Here is a 15,726-nt window from a genome sequence, read left to right on the forward strand (position 1 = left end):
GAGTGCTACCTCAGCCTCAGCTGCAGGGACAGAAGGTGCTCTGGAGGAATTATTCTCCCCTTGTGCTTCAGTACTAGGCTCCACGTGTGTTTGCTTGAATACAGCTGCTTGTATCATGCTCTTATGCACCAAGGCAGTGCTGGACCACTGCCCAGCCCTCTTGGATTAAGCCTAAAAGCCTGGCTGCTGCAGACTGATGGATACCAGGGCCTGCCAGCTTTAGTTTAGGTTTTAAAATGAAACTTCTAGTCTTTTTGTTTGTGATGGTTGTTAGCATGACCTCAGCATAGCCACCGTCAGAACACAATTTGTCCAAGTCTGCAGAAAGCCTTTAATGATATCTCTAAGATGTGAAGGATTCATCTTTACAGCATTTTTAATTCCAAGACGCTATCTGAACCATTATTCATCAGAGAATGAGATGTGGCAGAAGAGCACAGGGCTGATTACTCAGCTTTACACACTTCGCAAAAGTAAATAATCTGAAGTGTATTATTGTGCCTGTTCTTCTCTGGGTGATTTAGGAGTAGGTGGCATGGCTGCTGTCCTTATAAAGAGATGGAGGAGCCTCATCTCATTCTCTGTGAGAAAATCCCTCTTTCCTTGTCAGCCTGAAATGAAAAATTGCACTGGGAAAGCAATCACTGCTGGGCTGCAGGGAACTTTGTGGGTTTTGTTGGTTGCAGTTTGAGACCTCCACCCTATGGGAGTATGCAGGCTGTCACTGAGGTGACCTCTCTGCAGCATTTCCACAGCTTAGGCTAGACAAAATCATTTAATTGTACATGCCTCAGTTCACTTGTGAAGTGAGGTTAAACATTAAAAAGCAGTAGATAAAGTCTTTCTCAAGATTTTATAAATATCTAAAACCTGGAACTTTTAAAAGTATGAATTACTCAACTGATATATCAAGAAACACTAATGAGGGAATGGGAAGTCAACGGTAACAAACTTTAACACAGCGTCTCTTTCACACACTCTGCTCAGAGAGGTGCTTCCCTGAAAGAGGTGCAGTCTCTTCACGTGCCTGTGTACCCAGCAATTCTTGGTAAAACATTAGCAAACAGAGACACCGTTTAGAAATCTTCATCATCGAAGGTCTCAGTGCACCTCAGCATCACAGTCACATAATCGAACTGAAGATCTTCTTCCTGAAAGCCCCACCAAAGTCAAGCAGGATTAAAAACCACAGGAGTTGATTGTGTTTAAAATGTACAGTGGGTTGGTCAAGGGCTGGCATCTGTCCGCTAACATGCTATGAGCCCTCCTTCCTCTCTAAATCAGCAACCAGCACTTGTCAAGCATCTGAGGCACCTCATGGAGAATGGCTCAAATTTTTATTTTAAATTTTCTTTTTAAAATCACAGGGCTCCACCCTGTGTCTATTTACACAACTTAGACAGCTGTTACTGACTGCGGCAGCAAGCGGGTCACGTAACAAGCTCTGAAAACGAGAGCTTCCTTCAGCCCTTAACTTCTATTGACTTCAGGCTTTGCTGCCTTTTTAGCATCAGAAGGAAACGGTCTTCTCTTTCACCAGCCTACACAGAATAAGTGGGTCTTGAGAAACTAAAGTTTAAGAGATTAAATTGTTCATCTCGTCCACCTTCTGCATTGATGCAAGACTGTTTAGGGCAAGACTGCTTTTAAAAATAGATGCCGTTTAAAAAGTGTATAGCTTAAAGAGGTCTAAATCCCACTTGCTTGTCAAGTGACTCATCTAAAATCCATAATTTTAAAAGAAAATGTTCCTTTGAAGATGCAAAGGGGCTTACTGCTATTTAGAAAAAAACCCGCTGACTTTCACTTAGATACTGTAAAACCTTGAACCTCAATCTAAATTAATTCTTTACTGCCTTTGCTGCGAAACATCTCTTTTGATGTGACCTTAAGACAACGGTTCTTGAAAAATGACAAGATTGCTTAACTAATCTCATGCTCAGAAATATTTCTCTACTATGTACCATGGAAGCATGCTTCTATTCTCATTTTTGGGTCACTGTCCTTTTAAGGGCCCTCCCTTTCCACGTTCAAAAGATTTCCTTCCTCCTCTTGTGTGAGTCTTTCTCAAGCATTTTACACCAGTGGGGTGCATGCTGCCCTTGGGAGCCTTGAGAGCCAGAGTGGCAGCTCAAGAGGGGCTGCACTCAGTGGATCTGTGACTACAAAACAGTGAACATATACAATCTGACAACAGTAGTTTGTACCTGGACCATTAACCAGAAAAGGCATCACAAGGAACTGGCATGTAATGACCAGCAATAAAACCCATCGCATCATCAGCTCTGCCGATTAAAGGAAAGGAGACCACAGGCTGCCTTGTGTTATTTCGGCTGGGTGCACATCACATGCCTTGCCTTGCCACCATACCTGCTACTCACCTCCGTATCTTCCACAATGCATGTGCACAGTGCACCAGGACATCACTTTATCCTTGGGATAATTTATCCCAGCACTGCCTAAACTCCTAAGCTAGTGTAGCAACGGCACAGGTACCACATCAAGGGAAGGGGAATGGTGTGCAGGGGTTCAGTTACAGCCATAAGGTAAGCAGGGAGGGCTCCTTTCTCTGTCAAGTCCAGGAATCTCCGATGATCTGAGCAGCCCAGTTTCTGGGGTAACATACATAGCACATGCTGAGATCTCCGCTACTGCCTGAGTTGGTGTGTTTCAAGCTAGCTGGAACATTTCCTATTCCTGCTCTGCAACCACTTCCATAACCACCTCAATCTGTTTGCTTTGAGATGCAGCAGAATTTCTGCTTCCAAAAAATTGTCAGTTTTTTCTTTTTTTTTTTTCCCTCCCCCTCTTGCTGTACTGAAATTATCTAAACCCAAACACATTGTGACCTTCACATTATCAGTACTCTCTAGTCTGGGTGATTTCTGCTCAAACTCCCTTTTTATTGTCTTATCACAGACAGCTCAAAGTTTCTGCACAAAAGAAGTGCGCACAGCCTTTTATTTACTTTTGGATCCATAGAGCTCAGTCAGCTGCCAATTTCCAGTACTTCAGCTTCATTTGCTGCCTGTCTTCCCATCACTCCCATTCTCCTAGTCTTATTTCAAATATCCCTCTTAAAAACTTGAGACACTACCTCTTCTCATACCACCTCATATGGAAGCTGTGAGACAGACTTCAGGCAGAAGGACAAATGGGACCACCTAATGATGCCAGGCATGACATTCACAAAAGGAATTTAAAACTGGAAAATACCACATCTTGCCTAAAGCTTTTCCTTCTTTTCAGTTCACAGTCATTTACATGAATGCAGGAAGAGCTCTGCTCTTACGCAGAACATAGCTATTCACAGCCCCAAGAGCTGGGCAGATCAGTGTCTGGTCTCTGACAACGGCCAAGAGTAGATGTTTAGACAAAAAGTGCAAGAAACGTGCATGCAGTGTGCTCTGTTCCACAATACATGTTTCCACATTATGGCAAACTGTGCTGTGAGGACCTTCTGAGCTGGAAATTGTATCTGGACCTTCACATTTAGTAGTTTAGTAATTGTCAATAGATTGATGTCCCAGGAGTTAAATCCGGTAATTTGCTCATGCGAGTATTTTTTAATACATTGTTTGTTCATTTTGTTGAGTGCTTTCTAGTTCTTCTGGTGTCAGACATAGTGAATAATCATGCTGTGTACCAAATCCACACCATTTAGGATCAAAATTCTCTCATGGTACCCCTTGGGTTTTTTTGCAGAAGTGTCCTACTCTAGTAGCTCCTGCTTTTATGCCTTTTGTGGTGCCTGCTGCCATTCTCTGCACCTCCTTTAGCACTACTGTCTCCCTGAGACAGGGGAACCAGATGGCACACAGCAGTCACTAGGTGATAGATTCAGACAGTGGGGCAACACTAATTTCTGCTTTGTTTTCTCTCCTAATTACCCCTCATCACACTCTATTTCCTTCAAAGGAGCATCTGCTCAAGTAACAGAGGCTGGGTGGAAGCTAGGCGATAGAAAATAGCAGAATAGTGGCTACTGTGGAGGTACCATTTACTCTGAGCTCAAACAAGCATGCTCTGGCTGAGGGACGTCTCCCTTTTGGTCCTCCACCCACATGCAAGCTCTAAGCCACCTCCTTGGCAGGAGGGCAAGAAGGGGAGGAAGAACACTGCAAACACAATGACTGCTGGCTCAGTGAACCTGTAACATTAGGCTGAGGTTAAAATGTAGCTCAGCAGCTGTTTATCGGCTCTTTCAAGAACATGAATACCCTACCAGCAGAAGGCTCAGGGCAGGGAACCTGGCACCCAGACAAGCAGAAGATGGTCCTACTGAGCTCTGAACAAAGCGGCTGGGGGTTAACGGAGAACTGCAAAGTGAGCTTTGCCTGCTCAGATGAGATCACTCAAGCTTTTCCACAAGGAACCTTCATGCAAACCATAAAAAAAAAAAATTCTCATGTAATTTGTCATTTTGAATAATATTTTAAGCAATAATAACTACTCACGCTTTGCCTGTTACAAAATCAATCCTACTGACCTTTTGGAATGATATATCTGAAGTGATGAACCCCAGGTTCTTGTTTGTAATGACTCTGGACAATATGATCAGAGGCACAGAAAACAGAAATGCCTTTCTAACAATGACAGAAATACATTGATCCTTCTATAAGGAATTCTTTAGCAGAGCTTACCTGGCAAAACTGTGTATTAGCAAAGAAGAGGCTTTTTAGGAAGCCAGTGATCTGCAGATAGAGTCTGTGGTGATCCGCTGGATTTTCAGAAGTGCAGCTTGCAAATGCTGAACTGAAAATGGAACCAGACATAATATTTAATTTCCAGTTCCCTCATTTCTCCTCCTACTTACTTTCAGTCCTCCATATTTTACTTATAAATCAAAAAAGATTCAAACTCTTTTCAAAATGATTCTGATATTAAAGACAATAGCCAAGCAAGACAGGGAGGAGCGGAGGTGGACGTATTGATGAGATATTGTCTAACAAATGCGAGAAAGATACATAAGAACAGAGAACAGCAATATAAGAATATCACAATGAAGAGATCCACCGACACAAGACAGCTATAGTAACACTGTTTTGGGGAAAAGTATATATCCACTATAATGGAGAGCAACAATGATTATTTGGTAGTGTATTTTGCAGGGCTGTTCAGAGGCACAGCTTTGACTTCTTTTGTGAAGTTTTTGAGAGAATGTAGTAACACGTGGTCATGAAATGACAAATGAGCTATCACCGCCAGGTTTGTACTCAGGTAGCAGGTAACTTTGGCAAAAAGCTAAGATATTCATTCTGGACCTCACCTCTATATTCTCCATGGGTTTTCACTAAGTTCTGCCATCATGCCTCTGTCCAGAATTATGAGGCACAGGGTGACAGGGGAGGAAGGAAACAGGATAAATGTTGACTACCGAAATGCTAATCTAATTTGGGATCTAAAACATATTGCAGAGATGATGTCAATGCATTGCAAAGAATACTTAATCTTATTTTAAAAGCAAACAGTAATTGTGACCTCATAAATGTTATTTAATGGATACATATTTGTTAAGCTTTATCATGTATTAAGTATATTCTGATCAACAGCCAAACAACATTATTTTCATTCACTCTGTTCTGGAAGTGCAAGGTGGATTGGTGGTCAAAGGAAGAAAGAGATTCACACTAAAGAACACACTAAATATGGAAAAATAAGTAGAAAATGGGATTACACCCCGTGCCTATCCCCCCTTCCCACCCACCCCCCTCGCCCCTTAAAAATACTGCTGTGAAGAGAAACAGTCCTAACGGAGACTAGGTAGCAAGAATGCATAACAGATGAGTCATAATGTGATTTTCCTTTTGAGGGAAGCAACCCTTTTCTTTCTTTAATCTACTGGAAAAAGTAAAAGCCAGTGTGTATGCCAGCTTTGTATCTGACACATTCTCTTTTAGGTAACTCATCTGACCTGCAGAGGACAGAGATGTCATTATTTAATAGGTCTTGTATTTCTTTTGTGTTACCGTTCAGGTCAACCACATTTTAGCTTGATCACCTCCTTTTGATTAGATTGGGGTACTTGAAAAACGTAAAGGAGACAAAGTTAAAAAATGGTAATTTTTGTCTCATTAAGTGAGCGTACAGTTTATGATTAGCTGATTTATCCAAGGAATGCCTTATGGTCCTCACAGACCTGGTAAGTGAGAGAGAGAAAAGGAAAACATTACAAATACTGTAATTTGAAAAGATGGAAAGCTATGCAGAGTGGTGAAGAAGATCAGAAGGATGCCAGTTATCATGAAGTGACGGGGTGCTCTTAATAAGTGATTCTTACTGATTCTGCCATAAATGCCTATTAGTCATCTCACTTTTGCACTTTAAGAGACAGTATTATTGTGAGCACGATTGCTGGAGGCTGCTATTCTAACCATTTACTAAAAATAAGGCATAAAAAAAGAAGCTAGGCTATTGCCTTACTTCACAGAAAACTTGCCATGGAGTATTGACTGTGGGCTATTAACTTACTCTGTCCAGCTAAAGGGGTGAGTTTGTAATTTACCTCTGGCTAGACATTCCCTGAGTCTCGCTTCTGTCAAGGAAACCAGCAGCAACATCGAACGCATCTTCAAACATTACCTATCAGTGAAAACACTTCAGATGTCAACATATCCAGCCACCGAAAAGCTTTACCTAGGGCATCATTTCTGATAATGAAGTCTTTAAAAGCATGGTATTATCTCTTTCCATTTAACAGGTACGTTTATGGCTAGTGTAAACCAAAACGGTTTTGTGGAGACAGAAGTATTTCATGACTAGGAACATAAGGTTAGTCCATTCCCTTGAGCCTGCACTTCAACCTCTAGGAATTAGACTTAACATTTAATCTCCCAGAAAATCAGTAAAAAACATGAAATGTGTCTGTGCTTGAGAGGCTTGACTGTAGGCTGCTGCTCATGGCTGGAGATCTCAGCTGCACCAGCCAGTCTCCCCAGATCTGATTCCATCACGCGACCTGGCTTACAAAGGAGTTTAGATGCTCCCTGTGACAGACGGATAAGCTCGCTAGCTCACTCTGCCATAGCGCAGTTTACATATTTTCTGTGCCAGGAAGTACCGCACATGCAACACCCCCATGACATTTCCTAAGGACATCAGCAATATGAGCTGTGTCTTGCGACTCAAAAAGAACTTGTCAATGCAATTTACTTATGTGCTAAAGGTGGACATCTGTCTCTCCCTTGCAGCTAATAAAATGACACACACATCTTTGAGCAGCTAGTTGGTTAAGTAACCAGTGCTCCAGAAACAGTTTACAAAGAGTTGGTTGTTATTTAATCTCTTTAACAAATGCGCTGTTCTACTCAGTCACTGACTTCTGCAGGGGTACATGGCACAGGCAATCGTTAGCCCTGTACCACTCGAACTGGTCTACGAACACTTTCTCTTTGCTACCAAGTGCTTTGATGAAAAGAAACCCACCAAACCCAAAACACAACAGGCCTTGGCAAACTGGGCATTCCTTCTGGATTTAGAGCATCTGTGCTCCTTGGAGAGTCTGTAGAGCACAGTAACTGTACAATTCTCGCTCCCTCGCCCTGCAGCAAGTTAGAGCAAATTTAACTGTTACTTAACACAGAAATTCTACAGGCCAGTGCAGACTAGCAGGATTACTACAGCTGCACTCCTACAGCTTGCTGTTTATCTTACCAAGAGAGAATTTGGTGTAGACATTTACTTAATGTCTACTGAAGACTGCTTAATGTCTCTGCTTAGACATTCGAGTGGTCTTGGGAAAGCTTAATTACAACTCCTGTTTCTCATTAAAAGCTGCAGAGCCAAATAGTATCTGAAGGCTTGGAGTTTCAGAGGCAGACATGTTATTGACCACTTACTTCCTCTGGTGTGGAGACTGAGGAACCACTGGCTTCCTCACTGTTACCTCGGCTGTCCCTCCCACTACCTTCAGTGCACACAGGCTCTTGGCAAGCAGGCTTAGGATCCTTGAAGGAATCTCTCTGGCTACAGTACTGCAAGATGCTGTCTCTCCTTTCTTCAGAAAGCTCTTGCCAGAGATGGGAAATAGCCAGGGAGACCTCAGGAAAAGGCAGGTCCTCAATGCAAACGATTCCTTTTTCTATCAGGAGGTCCACTGTGTGCTTATAAAAATACAGGTATCTGTAATGAAAGGAAAGGGAGCATTTCTTAATAGTAGGCTATGAGGTAGCTTTCTCCTGTAAATTAGCAGGAGACTGGCGAGTAGCTCTGACTCATAACTCTCTCACTGACTCCCCCCTCTACAACTTCACACAATTACTGAAGGTCACCCAACACTGTTTAAAAAATTTAGTAACTCTGTTCTGCCAAGGTTTCATCTCCAAAAGGCAGGTTCCAGCCACAACCTCAAAAGGATTGTCTCACAACAGAAGCTTCAGGCATTGCAGGCTGTACTTGTTGTACAGGCAAACCTCATGTTGCCATTTAATAAATTTCGAGTTACTTGCCTTTGTACCCTGAGGTTTCTACACTGTAAATCACTTTTTATACATTTACTGACATTGCACTACACTTAAAAGCCTTGGCTGTGGTCATATCCTGACGTATTAGGTACTAAACATGCAGATAGATAGAGATTAGCCCAGGCCTGGATGCTCTGACTTCAGTAAGCACGGAGCTCAATTTCCTCCACTTTACATCTGAGGAAATGCATCCCGAGGGCTGACTCCTATGCAGTCTGTAGTGAAACTGGTAATGGAAGATAAGCATCGTGATTTCAACCCAGTGACTAAATTGCAAAATGAACCCTCTTCTTCTGTTAGTGCTGTGGGCACGGTGCACCAGGGATAGTAATGTCTGCTTTGGAGAGCAGCGCTAAGGTTATTTTACATTAATTAAATGCTTAGAGCTTCTCAGAGGAAAATAAGAAGATCAAAGGAGTACAAACCAAGAGTTCTATAAACAGCAGTCATTGTTACCGAGTTTGGGCTTAAAACGATTCCTTGGAAGATGTCCCAAATGAGCACGTTTCCTGATTAACTGAACAGTGTTGCATAAGAAAGTAACTCAAAAGAGTAAAGTCTTTTTTTGAAAAAGAAATATTTGTTCCAGCAAACCAATATGGAAAATCTTAAGATAATGCTGCATGCAAGTATAAACATGTTTAAACTCCAGTTTCCATACTCTGGAGTATTTTCCACCATTGCTGGAGACAAAATACCAGAAGGGAAATAAGCGTTCTTACGTAAGGTATTGCGCTCACCAAGAATTCTAGATGTCCAGCTCCAAACAAAGGATCTGGAGTTTCTCAGACAGAAGAATATGAATCACCATTAGACTGCTTTGCTAAAGAAATGAAGCTTGAACCACGACTCAACTATTTCACTCCCAGATGGAAGCAGACAACCGCATTTTGCACCTGGACAGAGTACTGTGTAGTCCTACCAATGTAGCTCCTGCTACTGGACATGGAAAAAACCCCAGTCCATTGAAGCTCAAGGCATTTCTGACGATGCCCAGATAATGTGATTATACCAAAAGGCTGTTATTTTATTTGCTGAAGAGTCCTTATGGTTTGTTATATGTATGCCTGTTATAAAAGATCATTTTTTGAGAAGAATTAGCTATGAACCAACTGCAGTCTGCCATAAGACTGTAGGATACGTACCAGAGTCCACACAGTACAGGCCCTGGTGTACCTTCTTGGTGAAAGGGAAAGTCAGGTGTTTACGGCTCTGTCGTGCTGTCTCTGATGAAGCAGAGCTTACTTCGACCAGAAAATCTTGATTCAGCACATTTCAAGGTCTACTAAACTGTATCTCACTGCAGCCCCCTCCGATTTTCACAGGAGCAGAAGCAGGAACTGCAGCAGGCGGCTGGTGCCATCTGCTGGCACAGCCGCAGCCTCATTCTGATCAAAAACTCAGTAAGCCAAGGAAATTTTATAAATAAGCACCAGTTTGAAGCAAAAGAGAAGGAACTGCGAAAGGTTTTGTTCATGACTGTGATGCTGTGGAAGAGGATGCCAAGCTGCAGCTGTGGATTCACCCACACTGCATATTCTTAACTCTGGAGTAGTTAAAGGTGAAACTGACTGCTTGATGGTACAGGATAGATTAGACGTCCATCTCTTTCACAAATCTTTACAATTAAATGGTCATTTACCCTTTTGAAAAAACATCCATGACCACTAATCACCTCCTAGTGCTTTCTGACAGCAAGGGAAGAATGTGATGAATAATTCAGTCGGTCTTAAGATATCTCTAACTTCAGATAAAAAAGCAATTGCAATTCTACCATTACAGCACAGACTGAAATACATGGACCACTGATACAAGGACAGTGACGTTGGAATTTTAGGTCCTGCATGAGACACACAGGAGGTGATCCTAAAGGAGGATACATACTCACACCCACTAGCTAAAGTACAACACACATATAAATATTTAGGTTCCCCTCCTCCCCAGCATGCTGCAGACATTTTGAGGAGTGTTTTCTGGTGTCTTTCAGACCACTGCTGTGCTGCAGGCTGCAGGCTGGGGACTACATGGTCCAACCTGGTGACACCCAGCCGTACCCTGCTCCGATCCCACAAAAAAAAAAAAAAAAAAAAAAAAAAAAAAACACAAAGCCCCAACAAAAAAGGGGCGCAAAAAAAAGCCCAGCCCCCAAAAAAAAAAAAAAAAAAAAAAAAAGTACTCAAAGCTGCCAGAAGCTAAGGGTCTATTTCTGGGAGAGACAACAGCATTCCAGCTCCTCGCAACGATGCCATCAGAGGCAGGATGAACATCACTGTGGGGGAACGTATCTGCCTACCTCTGGTTTCTGCACCTTCCCAGAACACATACAGCTACTCCCTTGAGAAGTTCACCTGGAGCAGCAACTCCTAGTAGATTCCTAAAATCTAGCCCCATTGCAGGGGTACAACTTCATAGTGGTACTGACACCGCAAACACACAGGAACATGCACCCACATAAACCATTCTGGATGGATAACCTCCTATTCCACCTGAGCTTGCCTGTTAAACCACCACTGTTAGCAGGTATGTTGCATCTTACTCTGCAGACCACATGGAGAGCTGTAAAGTATACAGGGACTGACACACTTGAAAGACAATTTTTTACTCTTTCTTGAGGATGGATGGAAAATCGGGAGTCCATTCAGATGCAAGATGCAGGCAAGGGACTTAGAAGGTGCTCAGCTTCATCACCAGTGGGGTCAAAGTGGCTGGAACAAGGCTTCTGCAAGGCAGATGCAGACTCCAGCAAGGCTGCACAAACAGCAGTGACTGGATGCACAGTGTCAATGCAAACAAGTTAAAAGATTGAAGGTGATGTGGGGTGCACCTACCGTTCAAATTCTGCCAGATCTGTAGATGAAGTGTCTGGAGACTGGATAAATTCCAGTTTCCCATCCTCCTCCATTGTTTGTTTGTCACACTCTTGAATCAAATACCAGACAGGGGAGTTACTCTCACTCACAGCTTCTAAGGCTGATGCAGAGCTGGAAAGAACACACAGGAAAAAAAGCCACATCAACAAGAACTTAATTGGATTAACAAGGCCCTTGACATGGTCTCTCCAGACTCCAGGGCCATTCTACCCAGGCTAGCTTTCTCCTCCTCTTTTTTAGCTTTGCAGGAAGAAATGAGAAGTCCTTGGTGGAGATCAGCTACGTAGAAGGGAAAGGAAATACAAGCACTGACTGGAAATGAGACCAAGAACATGCTTAAGAGTGTTTGTGTGCTGCACAGGATTGCAGAGGTTCAGGTGAAATCTCTTCATCTTTTCCTTATGATGAAAGGTCTCTGCTTGGAAATTCAGTAGCAGTGACAAAGAGGTTCAGAGATGCTGGGATGGAAGCAAGTGCAAATTATTATCATCTTTCCTTGACTGGTATGAGCCCTTACCTGTGATTGCTGAAGTGCCTCTCAATATACTCCTCCCTGACTTCCTCCAAGCTGGATGGGTTCCCATCCTCCAGACTGAAAGACTCTGTTGTCAGCAGAAAGGTTACTGTCACATCAGCAGCACTTTTGGCTTCCCTCTCACCCTCAGCCCCAATCAAACAGAATAATTTAACAACTAGTCCTTCATCAGCCAGAGTTTTTCATTAGGCAACAATGATGTGAAAGAGGAAACTTCTGCCTTTCCGATGATGTAACTATCATTACTGGGAGTTTATGATAATTGAGGGCCTTAGAATCAATGCCTTCTTCCTAACATTGGTCTGGACAGAACAGATGGTGAGAACAACCAGCAAATCAAATTCCAGGCAAGCACTAGTCAATACGGTATTTTGTGACAGCATATAACGAGCAAATTGCACATAAACCCCCCTGACTACCAACCTGTGTACATATATGCAAGTAAATACAAAGGGAAGTTTACCTCCAGACTCTCCTCAACCAGCCTCACTGCTTCTGATCCCTTCAATTTTTATTTGTTGAACTATTCCTTCTACCTGTGACTGACTTTTATGGGTTATGCAAGGATGCGGGATCAGAGGAGATGGCTCATTTTAAGCACCAGGACTTTTAATTGATGTAAACTATTGAAGGTGCAAGTTGTTTTTTTTCTAGCTGATGGTAATTTGGACACCTGAAGGGACATCAGCCCTCAGTCCTACTTGCTGCCACGGCAGGCACTTGCTGCCACCGTCGGTGAGGGCGTGAAGCCCCGCAGCAGGCGCTGCCTCAACTGCTGACAGCTCACTGTAGAACAGCATGACACATGATGTCACAGGCAGTAATGAAGGAGTGCATGAAGATGACCCACCAAGCTGAAAGAAAACAAATACCCAACATCTCTGTTACCCTTTTCTACCAAAGTAAATTCTTAACTAGAGGCTTCCTATACGAGGAAATCCTCAACAGATTCTCTGATCTCCTCCTTTACTTCACACTGGAGCCTGACGCTCTGAAGTTAAAGCTCACAGCTTGACGTACAGTGCTGGCTGCTCATGACGGCTGTGACTCGCACTGTGCCGCATTGCTGTGGCCAGGAGCCCGAGCTCTCAGTGTGAGCCCAAGCATGCAGCCTGGGGAGCCACGCCAACCCCACATCTGCTGGGGATGAATCGGCAGAGGGTGACAAGGGCACTCTGCCTGAACCGCCTGCTGCCACGGGAGAGCAGGGATAACTTGTTTCCTTTGTTCACCTCAGCGGAGGAGGGGGTAGGAACACCCGAGAATCAGAGGGGGATTGCTGAGGTGCAGTGTGTAGTGGGCCAAGGGACGTTTCGCTACCCCTTGCTTACTGCTACAGCTAAAGCCACAGACGGCTCTAATGCTCTAATGGGTTCAGCCACATACCCCTCTGTCTCTATTTAAGAAATAAATAAAAAACAGGTCCAGGCACCCTGTCCAAGGCAAATACTTGCATACAGTTACCTTTCATCTTCAGCAAAGAACCCACGGTTTGCTCCAGCTTCCGGATAGATTTCTTAGCTTTGCGCAAAACCTGATACTAAACATAAGAAGAAATCAGAACCGACTGCTCGTTGCTCTGACTAGATTCATGTTTTAACATGCCTTGGTTGTTTTCTCCACTTTTCCTTCATTTCAACCTTTAGTTATCTAGATATCTCTGTGAAAACAACTGTGTTGTTTTACCAGATACCCTTATCCATATGAAAAGGGTAAAAACCTAATACCTTAGCAAACTTAAATACAGAATATATATATAAAAATATAAATATTTGGGTATATACTATAAGATTATACACATAACATCCCGTCACACAGACATTTGCTACTTGACTCGATTTTTCATCAGCAAGTGATCTTGTTTGGATCATTCTCTTCTTGGAGCACGTCCAGAAATACCAGGCTGTGAAGTCTCGTTGGATGTCTACCAGCTTCAGGCATAAGACTTTACTAATCGTTTCCCATGAGAGTTTTGCTAGGAGAAGCCCTTGCCATGTTCTACTCTCAGCTACGCTGGTGTAAACTGGAATAACTTCAGTGCTGTACATCATTTCTTCACCATTTATAGCAAGCATAACTGGAACATATGGCCTGTGCATTTAAACATCTCAAAAATATTTAAAGATTTATGTGATTGGTGAGACAATCCACAATCACCTTAGCCAGCATGTCTGCCTTGCAGAGCTTTCACACTGGATATTTTAGCCAGACACTAAGCACTGGGATTACAAGTGAACATCTATATTTAGGCTCTTGAAGATACTGAACTTCCCTGGTCCCCAAAAGTCACACAAGGGGCACATGATACCAGGAAAAAGCAATTTTAAGAATTGGTATGTGAAGATAGTCCCCTAGACTAGACAAAACAACTAGCTGTTTAGTCTTGGCTTCTGAAATCATGGTGACCTCAGCTTAATTTACATATGGTTCAGAACATAGCAAACTGCGAGAGGGAAGGGGCTCAGCAGGCACCAGCCCCCGATCGCAGTATTTTGCATGTTCGGAGTCTTAAAGCCCTTTACAAGGACAATTCCTGTCCTCAACAGTCATTACTCTTTCCATTTTATAAACTGGGAAACCGAGAGTAACCAATCTAAATGAATCGGTGGCAGAGTTGAGGATAAAAGGAGCCCCGTTGTTTACTATTCTGCCTTGAGCATGGTAATGTCCATCTTTTCAGTAACATTTTGAGTCAATTTTAATCTTTATAAACAATTGTACTTTGATTAAATTGTTTCTTAGTTTGGCAGAGACCAGTGAATGCTACTGGTGATGATTTTTTCCTGACTTCTTTTTCCAAAGTGTCTTGAAGACAGAGTGCATCTCATAGGGCTGAATGAATTACAGTCTCCCCTGTAACTTCTTGTGTCCCTAAACTCGCTATTAGGATTTCATAGCAAAATGCTGTGAAATCAAGATAACTTCATCATGTGATCCCTTGGTTTGTTTCCAAATCACTATAAATAAACCACAAAGCTATAAAGCTGCAAAAACTCTCATAAGAGAAGTGCAGATAAGGCACATGATAAACCCATGACCCAGGGACTACAAAGTGAGCAATTTGCTGACACTGAGCTGGTAGCTTAAAGTAAAAGAAATCCATGAAAGCTGCACACAGTGAAATCACACACACACTGGCACTCATAAAGATACAGTGATCATCCTGATAAACCTGGCTAAATCTAAACATACCCATGTACAACAGCCGTACTCAGAGAAATAGTCACTGCTTCACACCTTTGAGGCTGAGACGTCTGACTGGGATAAAACAGCTTCCCGCAAGCTGCTTAAGAGCCTTGCCAGTGTAGCCTGGTGGCCTGACTGTGAAAAGTGCTGCTTTGCCACGCAGAGTTCTGTCTCTTGCAGGTGCGTCAAGGGATTGGGTGTCACTCTGGCACGTGTCTTACTACAATCTCCAGCTGCCTCCATCAAAAGCTGCAATGCAACATTTATTCATACTGATTAAATACATACGTGAAGAAATCCTACAGCTTGCATAGTGGACAGACAAAAAAGGCAAGTTCCAAGTGACTGGCAAGAGCACTCCAGCTCATTTTTCTATAGAAAATCATAGAGTTTGAAACCTTCTCTTCAGATGCCATCTGTAAGTACTTACTAAGACCTGAACTACCGCTAACAATAAACTGCACGGCATGAAACACAGCCGAGGCAAGCCTCCCACCTCCTTCACCCTTCCCTGCCCGTGACGATGCTCCATTTCCATGGGATAGCCAGGGCTTGGTTTCACAAAGTGCTGAGACTCCTCAGCTCCCACCGATGTTACTAAAAGACAGACTTTGTGAGAGCATTGCAATTTTTTTGCCCACAGAGCAGGCAGCCATACCCAGCTGGGCCCACT

The 15,726-nt window shown here is 43.0% G+C and overlaps 1 protein-coding gene across 1 annotated transcript; it reads right to left on the reverse strand.

Moving 5' to 3' along the window:
- Nucleotides 1-1,076: 1,076 nt before the first annotated feature.
- On the reverse strand, nucleotides 1,077-15,302 carry STRA8 (stimulated by retinoic acid 8; the record flags this gene model as incomplete). The annotated part of the gene is made up of 8 exons (XM_010140731.1): nucleotides 1,077-1,151; nucleotides 4,644-4,755; nucleotides 6,506-6,582; nucleotides 7,839-8,121; nucleotides 11,291-11,443; nucleotides 11,850-11,934; nucleotides 13,332-13,407; nucleotides 15,105-15,302. Coding segments are annotated over 8 exons (1,059 nt in total), but the record flags the coding sequence as incomplete, so codon positions are not given.
- Between the last annotated feature and the right edge of the window lie 424 nt (nucleotides 15,303-15,726).

Source organism: Buceros rhinoceros, unplaced genomic scaffold (assembly GCF_000710305.1).
Source record: "Buceros rhinoceros silvestris isolate BGI_N320 unplaced genomic scaffold, ASM71030v1 scaffold21107, whole genome shotgun sequence".
NCBI classification, from domain to species: domain Eukaryota; kingdom Metazoa; phylum Chordata; class Aves; order Bucerotiformes; family Bucerotidae; genus Buceros; species Buceros rhinoceros.